The 24,486-nt window shown below is 38.9% G+C and overlaps 1 protein-coding gene across 1 annotated transcript in view; it reads right to left on the reverse strand.

Annotated features, from left to right (window-relative positions):
* Positions 1–1,161: 1,161 nt before the first annotated feature.
* LOC138064201 (COMM domain-containing protein 10-like) overlaps positions 1,162–24,486 on the reverse strand; it is a 112,710-nt gene continuing 89,385 nt past the window's right edge. The window contains exons 6-7 of the mRNA XM_068925817.1: positions 2,374–2,433; positions 1,162–1,710 (exon numbers count right to left, since the gene is read on the reverse strand). Of these exons, the coding sequence (XP_068781918.1) occupies positions 1,672–1,710; positions 2,374–2,433 (99 nt within the window). The 3' untranslated portion in view covers positions 1,162–1,671. The remainder of the gene's footprint in view (positions 1,711–2,373; positions 2,434–24,486) is intronic.

Here is a 24,486-nt window from a genome sequence, read left to right on the forward strand (position 1 = left end):
TGGGAGTGTTATTTCCCAAATATATTTATCTCTGTGTGTGTGTATATCTCTCTCTCTACATTATCTGTATGCCATGTCTGCCAGTGGCTTGATACAAGTCTTGATTTTGGCAGCCAACTTTATAGGGTGTACCTAGTAAGCTTCTACCATGCAATGGTGACTTATTTCTTCTTTCCAACAGGGTAATAACGTTAACGTGCATTAGTGGTATAGTACCACATGGTATTTCAGTTAAGAACAAAGATAAATCTTTTTTTTCCTCTTTGGTGCATTTTACTCACACACTGTGTGTAGGTTGTTCATTACTTCATCTTATAAAACTTTCCTATTATCTTTCAGCTTCTGCAAATGGTCCAAAGCCCTTCTTCAGTATTTTAGAGTTGACAGCACAATCTCTAATAAAACAAAAACAAAATAACCCTCCAAAAGCAGCAAATTGAGAAATTAGGCACAAGAGGACCTAAACATCAGCTATTCAAAACATGCTCTTGGCTATAGTTAACTCTTGTGTCAAGAGCAAACAAATCTCAAAACAAAACTGACCCAGCGCCGCTTGGGTATTAGCCATGCCCATTTGGGGAATCTGAAAGCAAAAACCGTGTTCAAGGAATCCCTTAGGTGGAAAGAAAGGCATGTGAATAATGAAGATTTTTACTTCCTTTCATCCTCTATTAGCCCAGAGCAGAAGAGTCACGTACCGTGCCTATTATGAAGGTTCAGCAATGAAGTTGCCTGTCAATGACTGGCAATGAACAAGAACTAAGACTTTCACCTTCTCATAATGTTCAGGCACTTCCTTCATCTGCAATTAACGTGTGAAAATATGACTTACCTGGCCTCTTAGTCACTATGCTTTATTTCTGCTTTTCAGCTGTAAAAACAGAGGTGGACAACATTAGGAAGGATCAACAAACAGCTTTCAGGAATCTGATCATCTTACTAGTTCAGTGTTCTTTGCTACGCACTCTGAGTTTTTTCCTCCGAGTTACACACCGTATTACTTAGGATTTATTGGTGTGCACATAGTGCTCAGAAGCCATACTTATTGTCAGTGCCAAGAGTAAACACTGAAATCAGTGACGCTGTCATTATTTAGAGAAACAAAAACAAATAAAGAACAAAAATAATGAAATAAAATTAAAATTGCCCAAACCAAAACAATCCATTTTTATATCCTGGATTTATTTTGACAAATTTGCAATCAGTATTATCAATCATGTAAATAACAATTCAGAAGGACAGAGATTTCATTAGCTATATATTTTATTACTACCGATACTACTAAAGTTTTATAGTCCTTTTATGTCTGAAAGATAAATTTTATTCCTGGTCCCTCACTAGTATGCACATTTTCATCGAAATCAAATATCGCATGTAACAGGAAAAAAAAAAAAAAAGATATCTGAAGCAGGGTAGCATTCTCTTTTTTTCCAGCAAGTAAAACCACTCTTCACAAATGCTCAGAAAAACATGAGAAAGTCCATTCGAATCTTCAGAACTCTTAACACCATTCTCCCTTGGCTAATGTTACTGGTCTAAAAGGAGATATGCCATATAATTTTACAGGAAGCAACCCACTGAATCCTTCAGCAAACACAGCTTGGCAATCTATCTTCGATTCAAAATAATGAGGTGGCAGGAGTGTGATGGAGAAATAAGTCTTCAAAAACATCACGTAAGGGAATCCAGCTGTGCTTGTATAGTCTCCAGCTATTTAAAGGAACAAAAGGAGAGAGAAAAAAAAACCCCACTCATATAAAATGTTGTTTAGAAACATGCAAACAGAAAAAAAACCCTCACGTTCCAGTGTCTGCAAGTATGCATACTAAATCTATTCATACAGCAATAAAAAAATCCTGTACTCATGAATATTTGTTTTTACATGAAGCTATCAGAATTCATTGCTGCAGTTTAAATATTCAAATTTTAAAGAAACAGTTGTCTAAATACTGCCTTTTTTTTTTTTTTAAACATGCACAGCTGTTTTGCTGTGAATTTCCAATGCATAAGAGCAACGTAAAAAAAATAGCAGAGTTCATTTTGACTAGATTAGGAGCTTGGCACTTCGACTGAAGGCATAACACAGAGGTGCTCCTTTCGGATTGCTCACAGTTAATCATCAGCTAGTCGTCTACACCTAACCGCCAGGTACGCTTAGAACGACCCAAACCCTATACAGCAACGTATTCCAACCCTGAACCCGCAGGCTCTTTTTGAGAAAGCTTCGTATGATCAAAGAAATCCAACAGCTTTAATTAAAACTGGATCCATTTTCCTTCCAGTTTCATGAGCTCTAATTCATAGAGGCAATGCTTCCTGCAGAGCAGCATAAGGTGTTTACCAAGAGAGGAGAGTATCGTAAAATCTACAGACCTTGTTGTAGAACTCAAACAGCTCCTGATGACTAAATTCTGCAAACACTTTCTTCAGGTTCTGCGAAGGAAAAAGAAAAAGAAAGGAAGTAATAAGGGTACTTTATTCCCTCTTTGAATAACTGGAGCTATTTCAGAAGGTGAGTTTAAGCTATAGGGAAGATAAAATCTTTGCACACCGCTTCGTTTTCTTTCCATGGACCGCAACGTCCCTCGTATATGCCTATTTCATTTTCGTGGCGAAAACAGGTCTACAGAGACATCTATTCCCTTGTTGCAAATTATAATAATAAAACGCATTACAAAAATGATTTTGGTACCTTATTTTTAAGTCATAGATAAAAACGAAAGGTTATATTCCTCTTTCTCAGCAGTTCGTCTAGGAGCTGGTAAATACCATTATATAAAGACAATGCCAGTAGTGTATTTGATTGAACTTGCACAGCCATTAATGTCCTGCACCAGCACAGAGCTAATACCGCCATTCATTAATCTAACAGTTATGATCTTAGCATGCTGAGATTGCTACAGGCACTTACGCACAGATTCAGGCAAAGTTAACAACTAACACAACAGCTTCAAAGCGGCGCTTAAACACTAAAAAAGCAAAATAACACAACTGATGGAAACTACTGTGGATAAAACAGATGGAGGTAATAATCCTCTGCATGCATATGCTGATGTCTGTGGGGAAGGGGGTTAAGTTAAAATTTCTATCCTGCTTAACTTGCTTACACGAAGCAGGTAGTTTAATGCCTGACAGTTATCTCAGTCATAGTACCAATCTATCCAAACTGGTTTTACTCTTATTCCTCCTACTTTGCTTTGCCACTTTATTTCCTTTTAAACAAATTTCTAACTACTACTGCACGTCTTCTGTGTTGCTGCTAGACTTTCCAAGGCTTGGAGGCGTTCCTGAGGATAACAGTTGCACTTCCATAAACACCACCAAGGCTCTGTGAAAACTGAGTCTGCGGACGTGTCTACTCGCAAAAGTAGCATCAGCTGAAAGAATGTACGCGCACCGATTTCGTTAAACTGGTACCAACTCCACGTACCACTTCAGTCAGTAGAGAAACGCTTGTTAACAATTCAGCTTCAATTAGCCAGGATACTTTCGCATACAGACGAGGCTGGGGGCCAGATTCGGTACGCTCTAACACTGACGTGAGTCTGGATTTAAGTCAAATAACGCTGCTGAACGTGGTGCAACGAATTCACAAAAGCGGTAGAAGCCCTGGGAACTCAGGCGAGGTACTGTCTGATGTTCGTTCCAAAAACGAATTATAAGACACAGGAAAGGGATAAAATGACTGGGGCCAGCCTGTCTGGTGCAATTCCTCCTCCCCACTCTGCAGAAAGAAGGAAACTTTCCAACAATTTCAGGAAGGCTACAAAAGCCTAGAAAAGGACCAGTGATTTGTATGAGAGACGAATCTTCCCCCTCTGGGAAGGAACAATGCAATTCTGGGAAGGGTATGGTGAATACAAACTAAAACTACTAGAGCAGCAGTTCTCTTTGCCATGATCCAGCTGATCCTCCCTCCAAGGAGCATAATGCAGTGACAGGGACGTAAAAGCATTTTTAAAAGCATTCTATCAGCTAAGAAACCAAGAGAAAGCAAACAAGTGGTTTCTTCAGAAATGAAAGGAGGTCGAGGAAAGACGAGATACATTAACAGCAAATGGATCTAGCATTTCAGCCCAAAGGTCTGGTATTTGCTATTCCAGCAGGATTTCAGTGGTTGTCTGAACGGCAGTAATTAAAACTGAAAAGAGAAGCATCAGGATAAAAGGAAGACACCGTATTTCTTAAAATCTATCAGTCACAATAATTAAGTTAGGGTCATCTCTTGCAGAGTCTCACAGAACAGGCTGATGGATTGAGGTGCACCAGTTCGATGCCGCCTCCAGCAGCGGGGCAGGTTGGGTGTCCAACACCTCTGACCCAGCACAGCTTCATCCACCAAACCTCATTTATCAGAGTGCTATGTATCAGCTAAGACTGGCATCTTCTGGTACCACTTCAGACCAAGAATCTGAGAAGCTTGTCTTGCTTATTTTCCTCTAAAATCAGTAGTTAGTAAAAGTTACAAGTTAGGGTAGGCAAATGAAAAAAGTGTGGTCCTTTAAATTCAGGCTCCTTTCATATTGCAAAAAATCAGCATGCTGTTATTAACAGGCTGAGGTCTCTTTTCCCATTACTATTTAAGAGTCACAGTTCAGTAACTCAGACAAAATTTATGGTGTGGCAGGCAAATGTCTGTGGAGAGCTAAAAAAAAAAAAAAAAAAAAAAAAAAAAAAGAGCATGCAGTCTAAAATCTTGTGCCAGACTAGGTTTTTGCTTTTTTCGGGTTTTTGATGGGAGAGAGGATATAAATATAACAGAATCTTTTATGAAGCATGTTGTGTATCTGCACAATCCTCTGCTACAACAGAATTGTTTCTGTGTGGAAAAACGTGGTACGTCTACTCTATCGCTTTAGCAGAGAGCAGTGCCACAGAGAAACGCGACCAAGTGTGGCACCAACTAAACGTTATTTTTACAACAGTATATTTCTTACTGGTATCAGTGCCTTGAAGAAGGTGCCAAACGATCATTATTACACAACTAGGAGTTCCCATCTAGACCACAAAACCATCATGCAAGAAAAACCTATGCCTCAGCAGGCTGATTGGCCTCACATTTTTAGCTGATGTATCTGCTTTTCACTTATTTCCCATACTCTCTGTGAACACAAGCAGTTAGTCACAAACAATCATAATTAAAACATATTGCAACACAGAACTAGGTTACAATCCACTTCTTTAATTAATCAGTACAATAGTACTAAAAAAAAATCATGGTGTAGATAAAATATTGCTAAGACCTCCAGTGTAGGCAAAATTCCTCATTGATTGTAAGGAATTTTGCTCAGGTAAGGATACAAAATTACACACTGCAATATTTTTTCAACCATATCATAACTAAAACATAAGACATAAGAACTACCACTTTCAGCTTACTGACTTAATTCAATGTTACCACGTGCAGACAGAGTCTCAGTCTATTTATGAAAAGTGCAACTAAGCTGCCTTCTTACATGTACACATACAGGTTTTCAGATGTTGTCTCTGACCTAGTATGCATTTCCCAAAGCATAAATAAGAAAATAATAATTTGCTGGACATCTAACTTCCTCCCTCCTTACATCGTGTGTCATCCGCTTTCCCTCTTCCCTGATTTCCTCCCCTTCCATTCCTTCCTTTCGCTCTAGTCTTTCCTTCATTCCTTCCACCTCATTTTCTCTTTGCTATTATCATCTTCATGGGAAAGACAACTAAAGTAAGTTTTACGCTTCATTCTTATTCTCACACTCTGTCACTCTAATCCCTTTTCTAAGTAGATCCCAAACTTTGCCCCCTGTGGCCGTAAAAGCCCTAGCTTCTCCTTTGGAGAGCCTTACCCTTGACAGTGACACCTTCACAGCACCTGAGAAACAAAGCTGCAGAGAGATGTCATTCTTACAGAGACAGAGAAACCTCTAAAATACCAGCGTTTGTTCTCTGGACACCACCGGAGTGATATTCATATTCACTAGCACACCTATAGAGGTGGTTTGCAGCGTTTTCAGGTAAACAAAGTTGCTGTTAAGTTCAATGCGCTCCTCTGCTGTTAGCCGTGGCAGAGCATTATATTTACTCCTGGTAATGGCTGTACCAGTTGAACGCTTTGCACGGGACAGATCTTAACATCACCGCTGGATCTGGTTCAAGGAATACAGTAGTAAGTTTTCTGAAATGTATGATTTAACATGTTTGGCCACATATCACTAGTGAATATATGTTTAAATTAAATTTTAATGCCATTTTGCCTTTATATATCTAGACAGAATATTATTTCATTCTGCCTCTTCTCTCATCCCCAAGATATATCAATATACAGCCTCTTAACAATTTCTGTAAAATCCTAGTAAGTTTAACTGATTGAGGCTGTTTTCTCCTCTTCCCTATCTTCTCATTTATTCTCTAGGATCATTTATAAAAGCATAACATCTTCACCAGTCTCTAACACAGCTATTCAAAAAAAAAAAAATCTTTGTGCGTGTGGAGGGGGCAGAAAAGGAAATGAGGATAAAACCTTCCTGCTCTTCGTCAACATTAATACGCTACCCTATCCAAAAGAGCCATCCTGAATGTACGGATAGTTCTACAAAATGACCACAACTGCTTGACAGACACTTAAGCTTACACCCACCAGAAGATAATTAGGTAAACTTTTAGCTGAACATAATTGCCGGCCTGCATGACAAAGATTCAGCTACACAAGGTGTAAAGCAGAGTCCCCAGCTTCCCATAGCCTTGGCTAACAATTTATTTTGAACACGAATGCCTTCTTGCTGCAAAATGTTTCTGTGGAAACCATGCAAAAAATATGTCTACTTAAAATACTGCAGAAAGCACAGGCAAATTCCTGGTTATAATCAAAGGTTTTTTTTTTTTTTTTTTAATCCTATGCTCTAGATATTTCTATTTTACCATACTACTGCAAAAGGCTTTATTAGTAATGACAGTTTTGCAGTCTTACTTATTGCCCAGCCTTATTCCACACACTTAACTCCTCCACCCCACGCACGTACTAGGAGTTATAAATAAAAGGCCAACTTCTGGGTTTAAAGCTAACTTGAATATGAAAAATTGATATTGCTGTAATAGTTCTCAATTGCAAAGCTGTAACTACTTTTACTACATTGCAAAATAAATGCCAAGTACTCTGAAGCAAACAGATGGAAGGACAGGCTGGTTTGTATATCTAAATGTCTACTGATAATGATAATGCTATACGACTAAGTACATGTAAAAAAATTACAGTATATTCAGTGAGGTTTGTTAACAGTAACTAAGTAGAAGCAACACAAATTCCACAGTCTTCATATTTTAAAAGAACCTTTAAGGCTACCTTCTACAAAGTCTAAGTTAGGTTTAAGAGATGACTTTTTCATACTTACTTTTCATTTTCCAATTTATTCCCATTAGATATCTTTATATTCTCAGGAACAATGAAAGGCTATGGATAATTAAGCTCATCAGTTTAGGGCCAAATTCAGATGCATTCCTAAGTAGGCCCCCGTTGACTTTTAGCAGCCTCCAGTTCCCTGGGCACCTACCGATGTCTGGGCTGCATCAGTTCAGACTCCCTTAAAATTTCCTTGGGCCCTGGAGAACTAGGCATTCGCCTAGGCACAGACAGATGGGAAGAGGGTCAGAAGTTGTATCCCACAGAATTTATCAGCAAGTTCAAGCTGCTTGGACAGGAAGAAGAACTGGAGCATGGCAAGAAAAGCAGATATGTTAAAATAGACCAGCATCGCTTTAAGGCGCACCTTTTCCTTATCTATCTGAACATAAGAGACAGCAATCAAGTCTTGGCTATATTCTTACAGCAGTAGGTGGACATAATTCAGCTAAGGGATTCAGCGGAGCACTCAGACTTAAATATCGACTTAAATGTATTCCAAATTACACTTCTTCCACATCATCAAAGAATTTGACCTTCAAACTTCATTCTTCCATTTGCAATACCAAATAATTATTTTCTTAGAGGGAAAAAAACCCTACATGCCTTATGACTGAATTACATGCGTTTTCAAGTGTTAGCGTGCAATATCTTTCATACTAACCCCATCCTTTCCTAATCTATATATTAAGATTCAGTTTGTACATAAACTGCATTCTCCATTTTCAAGAGTTTTTTTTTTTTAATATAAACTTTAGGTATTCAGATTCCTTGAGGTCTTCAGGGAGGTCAAACTCAACAGCATACTAAGGATGTCTTTCCTTCCCTTGCAACGCATGAGTAAGCTCCCTACCTGAACCTCTGTGTTGATTCCTGAGATCTAACCAACGTTTTTCTGAAGATAGGTGGATTGGAGATACATACGGATAATCTTATTTCAGCAGACATGGGATCATCTAAGCATGCATTCATGGAAAATACCTGTAACAAACTCATTGCCCAGTCTGGCAGGGAGCCAACAGACTCTGCAGAAACTTAGAGACCTGCAGAAATGCCTTACATACTTCCAAAGAGCAGCTAGAAATATCAGTCATTCCCATTTTCTCTCCTCCTTTTGCTTTCCACCCTCACACAAATATTCAATAGCGGCTGGCTGAACTGATGCAAAGCTACAGACGACAAAACGGGATACAACTCCTAGAAAGACCTCATAAGCCGGGAAGACCACAGAACACTAAAGGCAGACAGATCCCTTTCTTCACAGAAAAGGAGAAAATGCTTTTAAAATCATGACAGTTACCTTAAGGTAAAATCCTATAGGACGCTACAGTTTCCACCTCAACACAGCTAGTCAGAGTAAAGACCACGTTGGTATGGAAAAGGGTGATAGTAAAGCATTTTTTCAAACAGCTGTATCAAGGCAGAGGTTTCCTTTGCCTTGAGCATACTAGGAACTTGCACCCCTATAAATAACATCCAGTTAGGATATGGAGGTTTTCTTTAATAATTATTTCACATGGAAAAAACTCCTAAAAAAACAGAAATCAAGAGCTGTAGTGTTGTCATTTCAGTACAAAGATTACGTTAAATACATTTTTAGAAAAATATCACAGTGAACTAATATGCTTTTTGTGAAAATGGGTGGTAACATATATCAGAGTTTTCCTGTCAAAAGAAATATTTAAAAGCAGGTCTTTTGTATTGATTCCTCCCTTTAGGATCTACATACAAAAAAATGGCTCACAGAAGACTTATTATGACCCCTGAGAGTCTGACTTCCTCCTATGCCCATTCCATACTTCACATACACATCCTCATGTGTTCTTCCTTTTTTTGAAGGCTACTATATACAGTGCATACAGTTCATTATTGATTCTGCTCTAGTCTCCATGCAGGATTAATCACTAGCAGTTTAAAGTGCACACATGAACCAATGTATCACTGTAATTTTACGATTCCACAGGAAAATATACAGCTACAACTGCCAAACATAATAACCAAGAAAAGATGTATTCGAAAATTGTTACCTTCACTTGCTAAAAGGCCTTCACACGCTTACCAAGGATATCACTGATCAATCAAAGGAACGCTGGTCCTAATAATAACAACGCTCCTGTTTTACCAGTCACCTAATTTTGCAAATTATATTATATTCCTAGTATCACAGAAAGTTCTTCAAAGGACAATCTGATTAGAAATTTAAACCAAATATACCCCTACCCCCTATTAAATTTCACTGTATCAGGTATGGAGAAAAGGGTCTTTGGGAAAACATGCACATCCTTATATAGCATGCAGTTTGAAACAACTGGAATATACATTTTCTTCTCTCTTCTTCATTCAGAACTCTACTTTGACCACTAAACCATTTTATTCCTACGAAGATATATGATGGGTTTTTTGGGTTTTTTTTTTTCACATTATGGCACAATGTGTCTGGCACAGAATTTACAGTATGCAAAAATTAATTTCATGGGCAGTCCAAAGAAAGCAGGGGGTTCCAATCTTGTGATCTTGTGTTTGATTTATTTCCATCAGGGCTGTCATGCAAGTCTGCAAACACCAAAGACCAGTGAGTTCATGCTTATATTTCTAAAGATATCTCACATCAAGACTGACACAGTAATGTTACATTCACCTTGAAAGACAAGGAATCACTTTTCTTCTTATACTTGTGCCCAGAGAGAACAGGTTTTAAAACTCCTAGTAGTTGTTCCCAGAACAACTACTACTGGCTCCATAAATGTTCTGACCTCACCTATTTGCCAAATTTATCACAGGCAAATTCATTTTGGACAAACTGCACATTATAAAGACGTCACACAGGCATAGCTGTGACGTATTTCCATCACCTTACTCAGAATAAAAATCCAAATCCTGGAGGCTGTCAGAACTGATGTAAATATTAAGAGCAACGTTAGCCCAGCATTTGGATCTGAAAACTTAAGATTAGGGACTCAAATAGCAAACATTGCAACTTGGAAAAGTAGCTTAGGAGATGGAAGCTCAGCCCTAGGTCAAAATTTCCTACCAAAGAGAGCAGCTCAACAAAGTGAAGAGTGTTTTAGAGAACGTCACGCAAAGCTGGATTGTAGCTGACATGATTCAATATCAAGTTACAAATCCTTTATGTTCAAATCCGATATGCACCTAATGTTGGGTCTGAAGACAGCTGGGCTTTGAGGAAGCTCAAATTGTGATTCAAACAACTTAGTAAGCCACCCAGCTGTCTCAAGTAAAGGCCAGATAAAAATCTCCTATATCTAGGTGAGGAAGTTTGCACTATTGCGGTCTGCATCCACATCGAGAGCAACTGCCCTGACGAGAATTTTGTCTGGTATAATCATGCAGATGAACCTGACTTTAGGAAGGCTTTAGATGAATGGAAGAAGCTGCAATCTTTTTGCGAGGTTAGTTTCTGAGTGTACCTGGCTCAAAAAAATACTGCAATATCGCAGTTCTGCCAAAAACAACAACAACAACAAAAAACCTACTGCAAAAAGGCATTTTTGTTTTACCACAAAAAGCCCTTCTTCAACATCAGACAACCCGAAACCTGTTTCTACTGAGACACAAGAAAAGAGTTTGGATAAAAGAGGCCAGCAGCAAGAGGAAGTATCTAAGGAAACTCAGATCCAAGTGAAATCAATGTACCTTGTGTGAAAATATCCTTTCTGAAAACTCTGCTTTAGTATTTACTAAAGGTCAAAATTAGATAATTTGTAAATTAGTTCTTTTCTTTCCATTTGGGAGGGGTCACTGAGACTAACACCAATTTGGATTTTCTTGGGCAGACAGGCAGAGCTAAGATGAATTTTGTTGTTGTGCTAAAAGGGTGTTGGGGGCTGTCAGCAAGCATACCTTTGATCTCAGGGTGAACTGCTCCAGCAGCTAACACCTGGGTGCCTGCACGCCCACAGCTCCCTGCTGAAAGCAACTGGAAAGCCATGGGGAAGCTGGGGGTGTTAACCAGCAGCCTGGCCCTCGGGGAACCAAAGGCAGAGCTCTTGGCCAGCAGGGCTGCCTGGAAAGCGATGTGTATTTTTGTATTAGGAAATCGCCTACTACTTCTACTGTATTCTGAGAAATAGAACAGATGTGCGGTTTTTGCTGTAATACTCATGACTTACAAATAAATACCAGACTCCTGACCAGCACCTCCTTGCTAGAAGCCGCACCAGCAAGGCCTTGACCTTGGCTACCCATTTGGCTCAAGGTCGTCCTGATCTCAGCATGGGGTCAAAGAGGCATTGCTGCGCTGAGCACGGGGCACAACCAAACACCAACATGTCTCCAGTAACACAGAACAGTCTTGCCTCAAGAGTTGCTGCAAGAGTTCTTTAAAAGCAAAGTTTTTCAAATTGGACATAAAAGCTTCTCCTTTTTACAAAGGTTAGAAACAAACAAACAAACAAAAAAAGACTGGACGGTCTTTTCCGATTATGATTCTGTAAAACCAAGACTGACTCTTCATCGACTGCAAGCTAGAAACAAGAAGATCAAAAAAAAATTTTTTTTTTTTACTGAAATAACTGCAGCCTAACAACCCACAATGCAAGATCCATTGATGGTTCTACCAAACAAGGAGGAAACAACCTCTTAATTGGGAAGCAATTCCACCGAGAACTTCTGCATCTCAGTTTGTCCCTGCAGGTTACACACGTTCTAATGATGCAGAAGTGAGCTACCTGGATTTTAGACAATGAGATTTCAGTGATCTTTTCCTTCTTGCGTCATCACTTTTGCTGAAAAGTTCTTTAAAAGCTCGATGTAATGATGTGGTGTGAATTCTTACTGCTTGCAAAGAAAATTGGACAGAGTGGTAAGGATGGAAAGCACTCCAAGTGCTCTGTAAGTGTTTTCATAAAATCAAACCACTCATCCTAAAGCTTCCTTTAAAGACAGGAGATTAATATAAATATATAGGTAGTACCTTCTTGGGAAGAAAAGCTACTTTTGGCTAATGTAACCAATTTGAAAGAGGGTATCAAATCCCTTTTTTCCTCAAGTCTATGTGCTGTTTCATTACAGTTCATACAGATCGCTTTAAAAGCGGGTGAGCAACGAGTGGAATACAGGACTAGATTTGGATTAATCTGCAGCTAACTGGAATATTGGCTCACGCTCGCTACAATGTTCTCAGTTAACAGCCAAATCAGGATGCTTTTTATGGTCTTCTCTCAAAACGAAATCCCTTTTGCACCAAATTTATTACATTTTTATCTTACAATCCAACACTGCATGACGCAAAACGGAGATGGTAGAACAAGGAATGAAAAGTAGTATTATATGGTGTAATCTTTCCATAAGGATAGATATGAGTTTAACATTTAAAATATGCTTAAACATCGTTCAGATTTTCTCTTTTTTGACATAGAATTTTCTTGAAGAGAGATTTTAAAATTTTAAAACAGGCCAGTTTATAAATTCTGTCTGTATGAAGAATTTCATAAAATAATGCTTAAACTGATGTTTAAGATATTAAAACATTTATGACAAGGGATACTGAAAGCTTATAATTTGCTTAATGCGTTGTCTACACTGATCAATAAATGGGTCAAAAGTGTAATATACGGGTTAGTTATTGATGTTTAGCTTTGCAATCTAACTGGAAGTTATGAAACTTTTAAAATAACCCAACACGTTTCCAGATTCTTCTTATACCGTCTTTTATTTATGGGGAGAATGCTAAGAATATTTTTGCTGACTACCAAAGGTTTTAGATTTAAAAGAAAAATATAAAACTGCAGGAAACGCTTTAAAATATTTTCTCTTGAAACAGTGCTTATGTGCTACTATGGAAAGGATTTTAGAAGAACTTTTTTTTTTCTTTTGGTCAAGAGAGCATTTTCAATATATATTGTCTTCTTAATTTAGGATATTATCTTAAAGAACTAAATTATAATACTTGCAGTACTCTATTCAGATAGATTAAAATGATGTCAGTTAACACTGAAATAGCTTGTTTTTAATACTGACTTTCAATATATTCAAGTCCAGAACAGCTACGTTTTCTCTTCTCAAGCCATATGTAATGAAGTGACGGTAAAGGGAGCAAAGAGAATAATTATGCACAGGTATGGTAGGTTAAAAAACAAAAAAAAATTCTATCCTGAGACAACAGGTTAGACATAACAGTTACTGCCCCGCTAGTTAAATGAGGACTGTTAAGTCTAGCTTTCCTTTTTACAACAGAAAGATCTTCCAACAGTCTCAGAAAAAAAAAACTTAGCTATATCTTGAATGATCTGCAAGTGCTTTTCTGGGTTGTTATATCTCTTCAGCGTATGAACAGCCATACATAATAAACTGCTTTATCTTGAATCTGCACAATGACTTTCAGATGCCACAAGCCATCTTTTCTCAGAAGGAAGTTTCTATGGTTTTCGCACTTCTTTTGCTAAGAAAAATAAGGATGTCAGCGAGACTGAAGTAGCTCAACTTCAATATAGGCACATATCAAAGACAAAACAGCAACTGAAAAGCTAAAACTCTTCCCCTTCGCTTACTATGACACTAAATGGCTACAAAGTCATTCTCAAGGAAAGCGATCCCTGTATTTCGCACCCCTGTATTTCAGGTAGCAGCGCTCCATCTAAAAGCACCTTTACCTTATCGCACAGGTGACACACAGCAACTTCAGACAGACTGGGGGACCGGCGTCAGAATTTCCCTGCACTATATGCGCTCGGGCGGATCGTTAGTTAGCGTGGCTTCTGCAGTCTCCTAGATCGTTCATATTCTCAAATAGTGCAAAAAGGAAATACTACTCAGAGTAATCGCACCTCTTCCAGCTCCGTCTCTGCAGATCTCACCGCGGGTATAGACGCATCGTGGTACGCAAGACTGGATTCTTTACAGCCGCAGCGCCTTCTGCAGTCACGTCGCTGAGCAGAGAGGATAAAGTTTGGGGGCATGTATATCACCTCTTTGTTCCTCTGTCAGTGCAAGCGCCAGGCACGAGGAGTCCACATAAGCATCCCCCAGCTCGCCCTCTGCCTACATGCAAAGTGCATCTTGAAAGTAAATAGCTTGCTTTCTCCTTTGAGCAACTGTCTACAGCGATTGCATTGCTGACAAACGCAGCCCGTCTCAGAGGTAGGCAAGAAGTTCTACCTACCAGAAGTCTGCTCTTTCAAAGGTCATAGTCAATCTAAAAGACTGGGGCAAGCATGGGAAAACACAGAAGCGAGCTCCTTAGCGCTAGTTACAAACGATGAACGCGTGCTGCTCAAAGAGGTAGCAAAGGCTAGCAAAGTTAGAGTCTAATGAACCCCAGTGTGTCCAGGAGGATGTTTCCTTGCTGAAGCATAGCAGAGATGTTTATAATCTTACGCTTATACAGATAACCTTTATAGGGATGTCAGTCCTCCTCTCAGTCCTCCTGCAAAACATAACAGAACTGTCTTCCTCAGGCTTTAATTGATTTCCTCCTATTTAGGTGTCAAGACAGTGCTCTAGCTGCATTCAGTGCCTAAAAGCGTGCACTGACTGGCAGAAGAATAAACTGGGAAAACAAATCGTTGACAGATAACCTGATTAAGCTGGTCAGAAACTTTGGCTGAAGCCTCAGTGTGACAGCATTCTTACGGAAAACCGTATTAACAGCATCTCCATTCTCTTACTGGGGAATGGCAGAATTAACAGTTCAACACATACTTGAAGAGAGATGCCATGAGATTCCAAGCATGAGAAAAGTTTCGTGATTCCTGAAAAGTTGAGAGAGTAATTCTGCAGCCCTATGTGGAAGAATAAATACCCAAAACTGCAACCTGGTTGCTTTAATGAGAACTAATGGTCCAATATATTTGGAATCACTATTTGAAAAGGATTAAAGGACTATACTGTGTAGGAGAACCATTTATTTTTGGATTATTGTGTTTGCCTTGCAGGATGCTTTTGACTTTATAGGAACAAGACTTTTCTGCAAACATCAACTAGTCAGAACTCAGTTAGGCAAAAGCAGTGTGGGTTCAGAGGTCTTCGAAGGAATATGCAGATCCAATAGTTAAATTGACAGTTGGTGATTCACCTCTCAAACTGGTGAATGTAGCATTTATTCTTTGGTTGTCTGATGGCATTGATTTTGTTAACTCTGAAGCCTACAAAAGATGTTAAAACCTAAAGCGTTAGAACTCAGCATTTCTACATCAGCAGGAACTTTGGTTCAGAGTGAGACTTCATTATTTGAACTGAAATCACAGAATCACAGAATCACAGAATCGTTTAGGTTGGAAGGGACCTCTGGAGATCATCTCGTCCAACCTCCCTGCTCAAGCAGGGTCACCTAGAGCATATTGCCCAGGATCACATCCAGACGGGTTTTGAATATCTCCAGCGAAGGAGACTCCACCACCCCTCTGGGCAACCTGTTCCAATGCTCTGTCACCCTCACAGTGAAGAAGTTGTTTCTCAGGTTTAGGTGGAACTTCCTGTGCTTCAGTTTCTGCCCGTTGCCTCTTGTCCTGTTGCTGGGCACCACGGAGAAGAGGCTGGCCTCATCCTCTTGACACTCCCCCTTCAGATACTTGTACACGTTGATGAGATCCCCTCTCAATCTTCTCTTCTCCAGGCTGAACAGGCCCAGCTCTCGCAGTCTTTCTTCATAGGAGAGATGCTCCAGCCCTCTAATCATCTTGGTAGCCCTCCGCTGGACTCTCTCCAGGAGTGCCATGTCTCTCTTGTACTGGGGAGCCCAGAACTGGACACAGTACTCCAGGTGAGGCCTCACCAGGGCTGTATGTTTCTTCAGAATGTTTCTTCAGAAATGTTTCTTCAGAAGTTGTGGGTGTTTTCTATATGTTCTTTTTCCTTTGGGAACTAAAACTTTCCCTTCTGAACTTCTGAAACATAACCTTCAATGGTTCTATGTGCAACTTGAGACTTCTGGTCTTAAAAAATATCCCATCATATGAGGAAAGGAAGAGAACATGCAGCTGTGTAGTGTGAGCTGCATTAGCAAGGGACGCAGCCATTGGGCAGTCCCTGCATTAGCAAGGGACGCAGCCATTGGGCAGAACAAAACAATTTTTCTCCTCTGCCAGGCGCTTGTGAGGTTTCACCAGGATTGCATGTCCAGTTTTGTATACCCCCGGTACACCAGAGATGTTAACAAATGAGGGGCCGTTCAGCAGAGCATCATATAGATGCTTAAAGGGCTGGAGATATGACATACAAGGAGAGGCTAACGGAATTGGTTCGCTTAGCTTGAAACAGAGAAGGTTAAGAGTGGGAAGTCTAACTGCAGTTCTGTTTGTAAAAGTTTTAGCATTAAATGGTTTTAGCTAATCTTCTTAAAGATTTGGCATCTTAGGTGTTTAGACAGAGAGTCCATCCCACATGAAAGACTGGCACTTCATAATAAATAATTATCATGTGTTAGCTGAAGACTTGATGAGGAATAAATTTCAATCCACCTGGGATGATTCAATTTCTCTGCGCATTTTTTGCAGGGACGGGACCCAAATAACATGAAATCCCTAGAGGCTGGCAATCGCATCTTTTAGATGGCCCCTGTTCTTTGCTCTTAGAAGACATGGGACTGGATGCAGAAGTAATTTCAACAGATCTCGACTGATCAGTAGTGATAGTGGCCAGCAAGATGATATATGTGACATAGCAGTAGGTCAGTGCAATTCACAAGAGATGAGGTTGTTGAATTGCCAGTCTTGGGATCTAAAGACTTTGCTGACCTCTTGCTTGCCTATCACCACTAGTTTAAAAGCCCTGCAACTGGAGCTCAACTAATCATTTTTGAACAATGCAAAAGTATTCCAGCACAATCTCCGGTAGCTCTGAAGCTTTAACAAGAGCATGAAACATCCATAAACAGCAGGACAGGACTGAATACCCAAAAGGCACAGGGCTCTTGAATAAAAAATCACTGGGATTAGCCAGTTATGCCTCCAGACTTCATTCAGAGCATCACCTAGCCTCAGGGCTCTTGGCATAGGATCAAAACGCCAGGTAGTACAAGGTGCCATCTATTAGTGGCTGTATAGACTACTCTTGCAGGATAAAGCCAGCATAAAAGCATAAGGCTGACAGAAACTCTGTATTAGTTGCATATATTCAGGAAAATGTGACAGAAATGCTGTCATGTACCCAGCATTACAATTCTTCTGCTTGCCATCCGGTAGCGCAGAGGTTCAGCATTAATGATTGTGGAACCATGGCTAGACTCCACGGCATAAACTTATATGTGAAAGCACTATATTAGACTCATTTTCTTCTTCAGGTCCTGACTGGCGGTGAAATGTTTATAGATGAACTGAACACACTATTCTCAGGCCAGTATGTGGTAATATTTGCAAGCAAACAAGAGACAACAAGAGACAAGCAAGCAAACAAGAGGTGAAGATAAAAATCAAAATAAGTCTGTAAATGACCTTGCTGAAAGCTCTTACTTACCAAAAAGGCTTCCTGGAATATTTCACTACTGTGAAGCCATCACACAAGAACTCTCAGAGAGTATTACTCAGACGGTAATAAAAAGAGTTACTAAAAACGTTTTACACATTTTTCTACACTTTTATTTAATACAGCACAGCATCATCTCCTTAGCCGTTGCATCTTCCTGTATAACACTACATATTTTACTAAAAGCATGTGGTCAAAAAAAAGAGACTTTAAACAGTGACAGAGATCCATATCCAAAGTCTATAAAATTAACAATAAAATTAATAATCTAACTGCAGTTAATGCATACCTTCCACATTATCTACACAAATTAAAGAAACTTTAAGATAAATTACACTGGTTATTTCACAAAATCTCAGGATTCTGCATTTCTTTGAGTGTTTCTAGTCGCTGACTACAAAAAGTTCTTAAATTCTCTCCAGCTGAAAGACTAGAGTTGACAATGCAAAACGATGCAAGAATTTTCAAAGAAAATGCATCAACCTTTTTGCCATAAACCTTGTCTTTTCCTCCATGACCACAGTAGTTTGGATATGAAATGGTGTCACAGCCTAGATGTGTGGGATCGACTGCGACTGGGGATTACACAGGCAGTACTCAGTTTGTAATTGCACAAATCAACCCCAACCTAGACCATGACAAGTAAACAGCTCAGTATCAAGAGCCTGAAACAGTGGCTGTTGATCACCCTGCTGTCATTTGATAACTTAAGCGCCATGAAGAAAACGTCCTTCCATCAGGATGCCTGTAACTCTCAACGTACAATTCAATTAGCTGGCATCTAAGCTTCAATAAAAGCTCTGTCCCTGTATTTCTAAATTACTACGTTGGCAGCGGTGTGAAATAGTGTACGGATCTCGGTCATAACCCACAGGGGCAAGTAAAAAAAACCCAGCAACTGAAGCTGGCATATTTTGTCAATCTGAACATTTAATCAGTGAGAAATGAACTACCCACTCACCCGAAGAGGGAGCCAATACAGAGTCTTGGTAAGGAAAAAAACAAACACTGCTTTTTCATATGCATCTTCTAAGAGAAGAGGATGAAGATCTTCTCATTATATCTTAAGAACTGTAAAACAACAACATATAATACAGCAAAAGTGGAATAGAGATTTTTCTTATAGCAAAGGACTAACAAAGATGGCAGATGTGGCCAGCAGACTTTCTCTACAGCAAAGAACCAACTTCGATGGACTGTGGCCATAGACCAACACAGAACCCATATATTACAAAAACATGCTCACAGCCAACTTCTTCTCACTGAACAAGGATGTGACCAGAGTCGTTCAGTAATAAAGAGGGTACAGAAACAGAAAAATGTGAGACTTTAAAAAAGTGAAATACAGATGTTACGTCTTGCAGCGATAAAAGCTTTCTGCTCAATCATTCTACTAAAAAGATATTGTAAGAATCTATAAATCTCTCATTCACTTCATGTGAAAGCCTTCAAGTATGCCCAGGATTCTTGACACGATAGCTGCTTTTCAGTGAATTGCAGTGAATGTATTACTACTTGGGCTTTTTCACTTCTTTCTTTCTTGTCATCCCCTATCAGGCAGCCTATTTATGCAATTTCAGAAACCATTCCTTCCACACTACCCTAATTTATTTAGAAAATCTAATAACAAATGTAAAAACTTGTCCTAAAAATTATGGGTAAACATTAGGTGTATGCATGCAGCATCCACTATTTAACATCTTGTATCTTGGCCTTTTAAACATTTTTTTTCAACTCGTTTTGTTCGAATGATCTCCCAGGAAAAAGGCACCTGAAATAAGTAAACTGATTTCAGAGCTCGCTTTTTAAACAAAAACAGAACATCCTTGTGGGGATACACACTTTATGCCAACGCTTTGCCAAAAACAATTTTATTACGGTCAAGATATTCTTTGGTGGGCGGGAGGGGAAAGGGAGGCACGGGAGAGGGGGAGAGTAAGAATTTGCAATGTATGCACGGAGAGAATCAGCCATCATTACAGATTCAAGGAGCTCCACTCACAAGTGAAATAACAGGCTACAATATATAAACACATATTTGAGCTTCCCAGCAACTCTTAAGAATTTACCAGGCGCACTACCATTGTTTGCGGGTTTGCACATCACCTGCAGCATAGCCCGAGACTGGATTAGTCGCACAGCCTAACGCTTTCTTGATACTTCCACCTAACTACAGCGCCTATGCTCAGTTCTCCCGTGGCCTGAAAGGCGAAGCAGCTAGCAAATGCTTCTGTTGACTTTATTTTCCTCTTGAGCATCAACACTAAAAGTTGAAATTTCAACACTGGCATTTCAAAACAGCAAAGGAGACTGTAAGAGTGGTAACTTGCCCCATATATCTTTTCGTAACTGTATTTTATATTATTTTATTGGGCATAAAGTGCAGATTTGTATAAACGTGTGGCAAATTCAGTTCCCACATGTGGCAGTGAAGAGCAGTAACTGCTTGACTCTTGGGATATTTTTATTGTATTTTCAAGTCAAGGTTGGCCATGTTTTGCATGAGGGATGTTTTAAATTCTCTACGCTACCTGGGTTCTACTTTTACACTCCCTGTGAAGACATACGAATCACACTAAGTAAAGCTTTCTTATGGCCCTGCACATATACTTCGGGGGCGGGGGGGAAATCAAGGCACATTTACAATACATAAATGTTTCTACCAAAGAATTAAAAGTCCAAAATCTCATTTGAAAAATATTATTCATTTTCAAAAAATCCAATTAATTCGCAAGCAGGTTTTAAGCAAATCCATCTGTCCATTCCAACAGACAATTAATATCTTTGGCCAGAATATTAATTCTTGCCTGGCCACAGAAGTATTGACACTTAATTCAATACTGTACCATCTTGCTAGAGGCAAAACGTAGAGTAGTTCTTTTGTAAACCCTATTAAAAATGTATGAGATATTTTTTTAGTTTGGAAAATTTAATTTTTTAATCCATAACCCTTAAATGTCATGCACATTAAAAACCGACAGGCACGCTAAACTAAACAGGTCAGAAGGAGACAGCATATATTAATAATGATTAGGCTATTAGCATGGGATGAGAACGCTGGTCTTAGCGTGAAGAGGTCATGTGTCTCTGCAGCGAGCTGACTGACAACCTGAATTTTCTCAACATGCAAACCTTTTGCCCCAAACTACTTTCATGGCAACTGTGACGCACATATCTTATGTAGCCGCGACAAAGCACAGCAGCGGCATTTTTAAAGAACGCATACCTGTATTTGTTCTTGTTCAAGAAGAACTAGCAGATGCCAGAAAAGCAGGTTAAATGGGAAAGATAATGATTTAAAAAGTTTGAGATGCAATCTCCTGCGTTGCAAAAGACTTCATTAAGACCTTACAAAACTAAAGCACATGTCAGACTATCTAGTATTGCCGTGGAACTCGAGAGACACAACTTTCTGCTGCGATACCACAAACTCAAAGGACTGGGAAAACACAGGCATACTTAATGCTAGACTCTGCTGCTAATCCAAGAGGCTGCCAAAACCACAGTCAAAACTCCCTTTAGAAACCTCCTTCTCAAACTTGACAGTATCTAGAGACTCCAGCAAGGAGCCCCCCTTGTCCCATCCAGCTCCCGCTTCATCCCCTCCCACTTACACTCCATTTCCATTCCCGCAATCTCAGTTGGCAGCCCCTCTTCAGGCTTTCTCTTCTCCCTTTGTGTGCTTGCAGGTAAATATTTCCACCACTCTCTCTCATTACTAACAAAAACTCGGTTGGAATATACTCTCCGTCATTAAAGTTTCTGTTTCAACCTAAAGCAATAGTCTCACTTGGCCCTTCAATTTAACTCTGCCATAAAACACAAACCCTGATGAATTCAAGCAGATCACGCAATGAATGAAACGCCAGTAATTATGGAACAAAGATTTGCAATAAGAAAGGTAGGGGAAATGAGTAGAGAAATTTCCTTAAAAATCTAATTAGCCTTCCAGCTCTCCACGTTCCATTTAACATCAATGTCCATTCAGATATTTATTACAAAAATAAAAAAAAAAGGGGGGCAACTGCAGCAGAAAAAATTCTATGTAGGTCTTGTTCCGCTAATTTCATTTTTCTCTTTTTCTGCTCAAATTTACTTACAGATAATTATACATTGAAATCCAAACACTAAAAAAAAAAAGTAAAATTTCTAACCCACATTTTCTGGCAAGGCTTTCCAAAAGTATATTTACTTTTTATGTGAGTGAATCAAACTCACTCATCATTTTGGTTAAAATATATATATCTATACCTCCTGACACATCAGGTTACCTAAAAAAAGTTAGTATGAGTCAAGACAGTTGTATTGCTAATCTCTGTAAATGTCTTCCTTCCATCTGTTAATTGTCATGCTATTGTCAAACTGAGGGGAATGTATTCAGATGCTATATTTTATCTGCTCTGCTTTGGAAAACACAAATTTTATAATGCAATAATAAGAGATTTGCTTTAACTCCCCTGTGACTGTCAAAGCATCTTGTCTGCTAGCTCAGTTTTTCTCCACCTCCAATCTAGCTTCCCTTTACTGAAGAAACTATTTTTTTCCTTACATGTAGGAGCTGTGATTTCAGAAAGTCTTTTACTTCCTTTCAGAGAGTGGAAGATGTTTAACTCCAGCAACAGGTAAAATATGACTTAGAATGAAAATATACTTAAAAAAAAAAAAAAAAAGCATGGTTGCCTGCTATGCAGTAGTCATCAACATACAGTTATTGAAAATAAGAATCACATGTTGATTCTGCATAAAAATAAATTTGGAGGTGATTATAAACTAATTACGCTGGTAATTAAACAGAATTATTGCTTGCCATTAACCATCTTGCAAACATCCACTCTTAACTATTTTTTCCAACATGGTTTTTCACATTCACAGCCTCATATCCACTTGCATTCTCATTCTTCAAGATGAAAACCATGTTTTTACAAAAAGTTCTGTCTTATATTTAAGGATTTCAGAACATTGATTACACTAATTTTAAGTAAACACAAAATACACTAATTGAATCAATTATATTCTTGCTTATTCCGAAGAGATTTAATTCACCATTTTGCAGATATGTAAGCAAGAACCCAATGAGTTTAAACACCCACTCCTTTCTCCATCAAAGACTAAAATTAAATAGCAGCAGGATCCTGCCTAACTACTAAAAGTCACAGTCAGACTGCAAAGAGGATGGAATAGATTTCTTGCCCCCCAAAGTGCCTTCTCCATCTCTAGCTCGCAGAATACTCTTCCTCCCTTGTGCAAAATCTCTGTGCAAAATTATCACTTCTAAAGCATCAGCTTAGTGCCTTATCTCAAAAAAAAAAAAAAAAAAAAAAAAAGTAGCCTGGTGCTCTACTGTAGAAACCTCCCAGCAATCTGCTACAAACAGGCAGACTCTGCCTAAACATGTCTATATATGCTTCAAAGGTCTGTATGTCTGTAGGTAACAGTGTATTGGATCAACGTAAAAAAAGGCTTCAATCCCGCCAAATCTGGTAATAGCTAGCAACAGTGGCCAACTGTTTAACAGCTTATGTAAAATGATCAGGAGATTTCAATGTATATGCTAGTGGTCTACACACTTCCAGGTCTGCACACTTCCAAACTGTTCAGTTGTCGTACTTTTACTACTGTGATCTGTAAAGGAAGGGTAAACTGGGACTTCTCAAACGTATGTGTGAAGGATGTTGAAAAGAGAGAGGTTGAAGTAAACTTCTTGGATTGCTTAAACGTAAGTTTTAGATTCTCATAAGAGTTTACTCTTGTCTTATCATTACAAAAGAGGATATATTACCATGGGGAAGGAAGTATCGTCACCGGACACCCCAAAATTGATCCTAGCGTAGATTGTTCTTTCCTCTACCAAACTCATGGGAGAAATTTCTCTTTAACAAAGCAACAATTTATTTTCTAAATTTAGCAAGTAAAACCATATTTACTGAAACTAAAAGTATTTAATCCAAAATCTCAAGTATTTATAGCATGTAGAGCATTAGTATCTGCTACATTGCCTTGCTCTCTTTAATGTGATCAAGGAAATTTTGTGGGTTTTTTTCCTTTTAAGATAGCACCTGAGCACCTAAGATTTTAAATAACTATAATCTAAGGCCAACTGGGTAGCCTATTCACATTTCTTAATCTTAGTACAAATCTAGGTTAAGCTAAGACAAGAACAACTATTTCATCATACACATGTTCACTACTTAAACCCAGCTTTATTTATTCTCTAAGGCTGTATCTTTTTCCCCTGTCACCAGTAGTATGATGTGTGCTATTTAACTCACGTGAAAATGCTGATAAATTAAGAACAAAGAAATATCTTCATTGCCTTTAACAGAATTCTGTGAGTTCACAGTTTGCAGTTGTATTAGCACCACTCCAGCTAACACTAAAGTATTTTAACACAGAGACTTGACTCACTTGTACTGCCTTTTTGTGGAAATAAACAACAGGCAAGATTGTTATTGGCCTAATAAACAAAGATTTGACAAGAATGCTACAAAAAGGTAATTTCCTCTAAGGAGGGACTTGAATCTTGAGTCTTAAGATAATACTCAACATTTAAGTTTGATGTTCGGCAGGTAAGCACAGTGTGCGTGGCAGGAGAGAAAAGGGGAAACAGAAGAGGAAAAAGTCTGCAAGATCCATACATCACATGCAAGAAAATATTTAAAGATACTTTCTCTCCCTGAGTATCTGTTACAGCGTTTTCG

The sequence above is a fragment of the Struthio camelus genome, chromosome W (assembly GCF_040807025.1).
Source record: "Struthio camelus isolate bStrCam1 chromosome W, bStrCam1.hap1, whole genome shotgun sequence".
Lineage (NCBI taxonomy): Eukaryota > Metazoa > Chordata > Aves > Struthioniformes > Struthionidae > Struthio > Struthio camelus.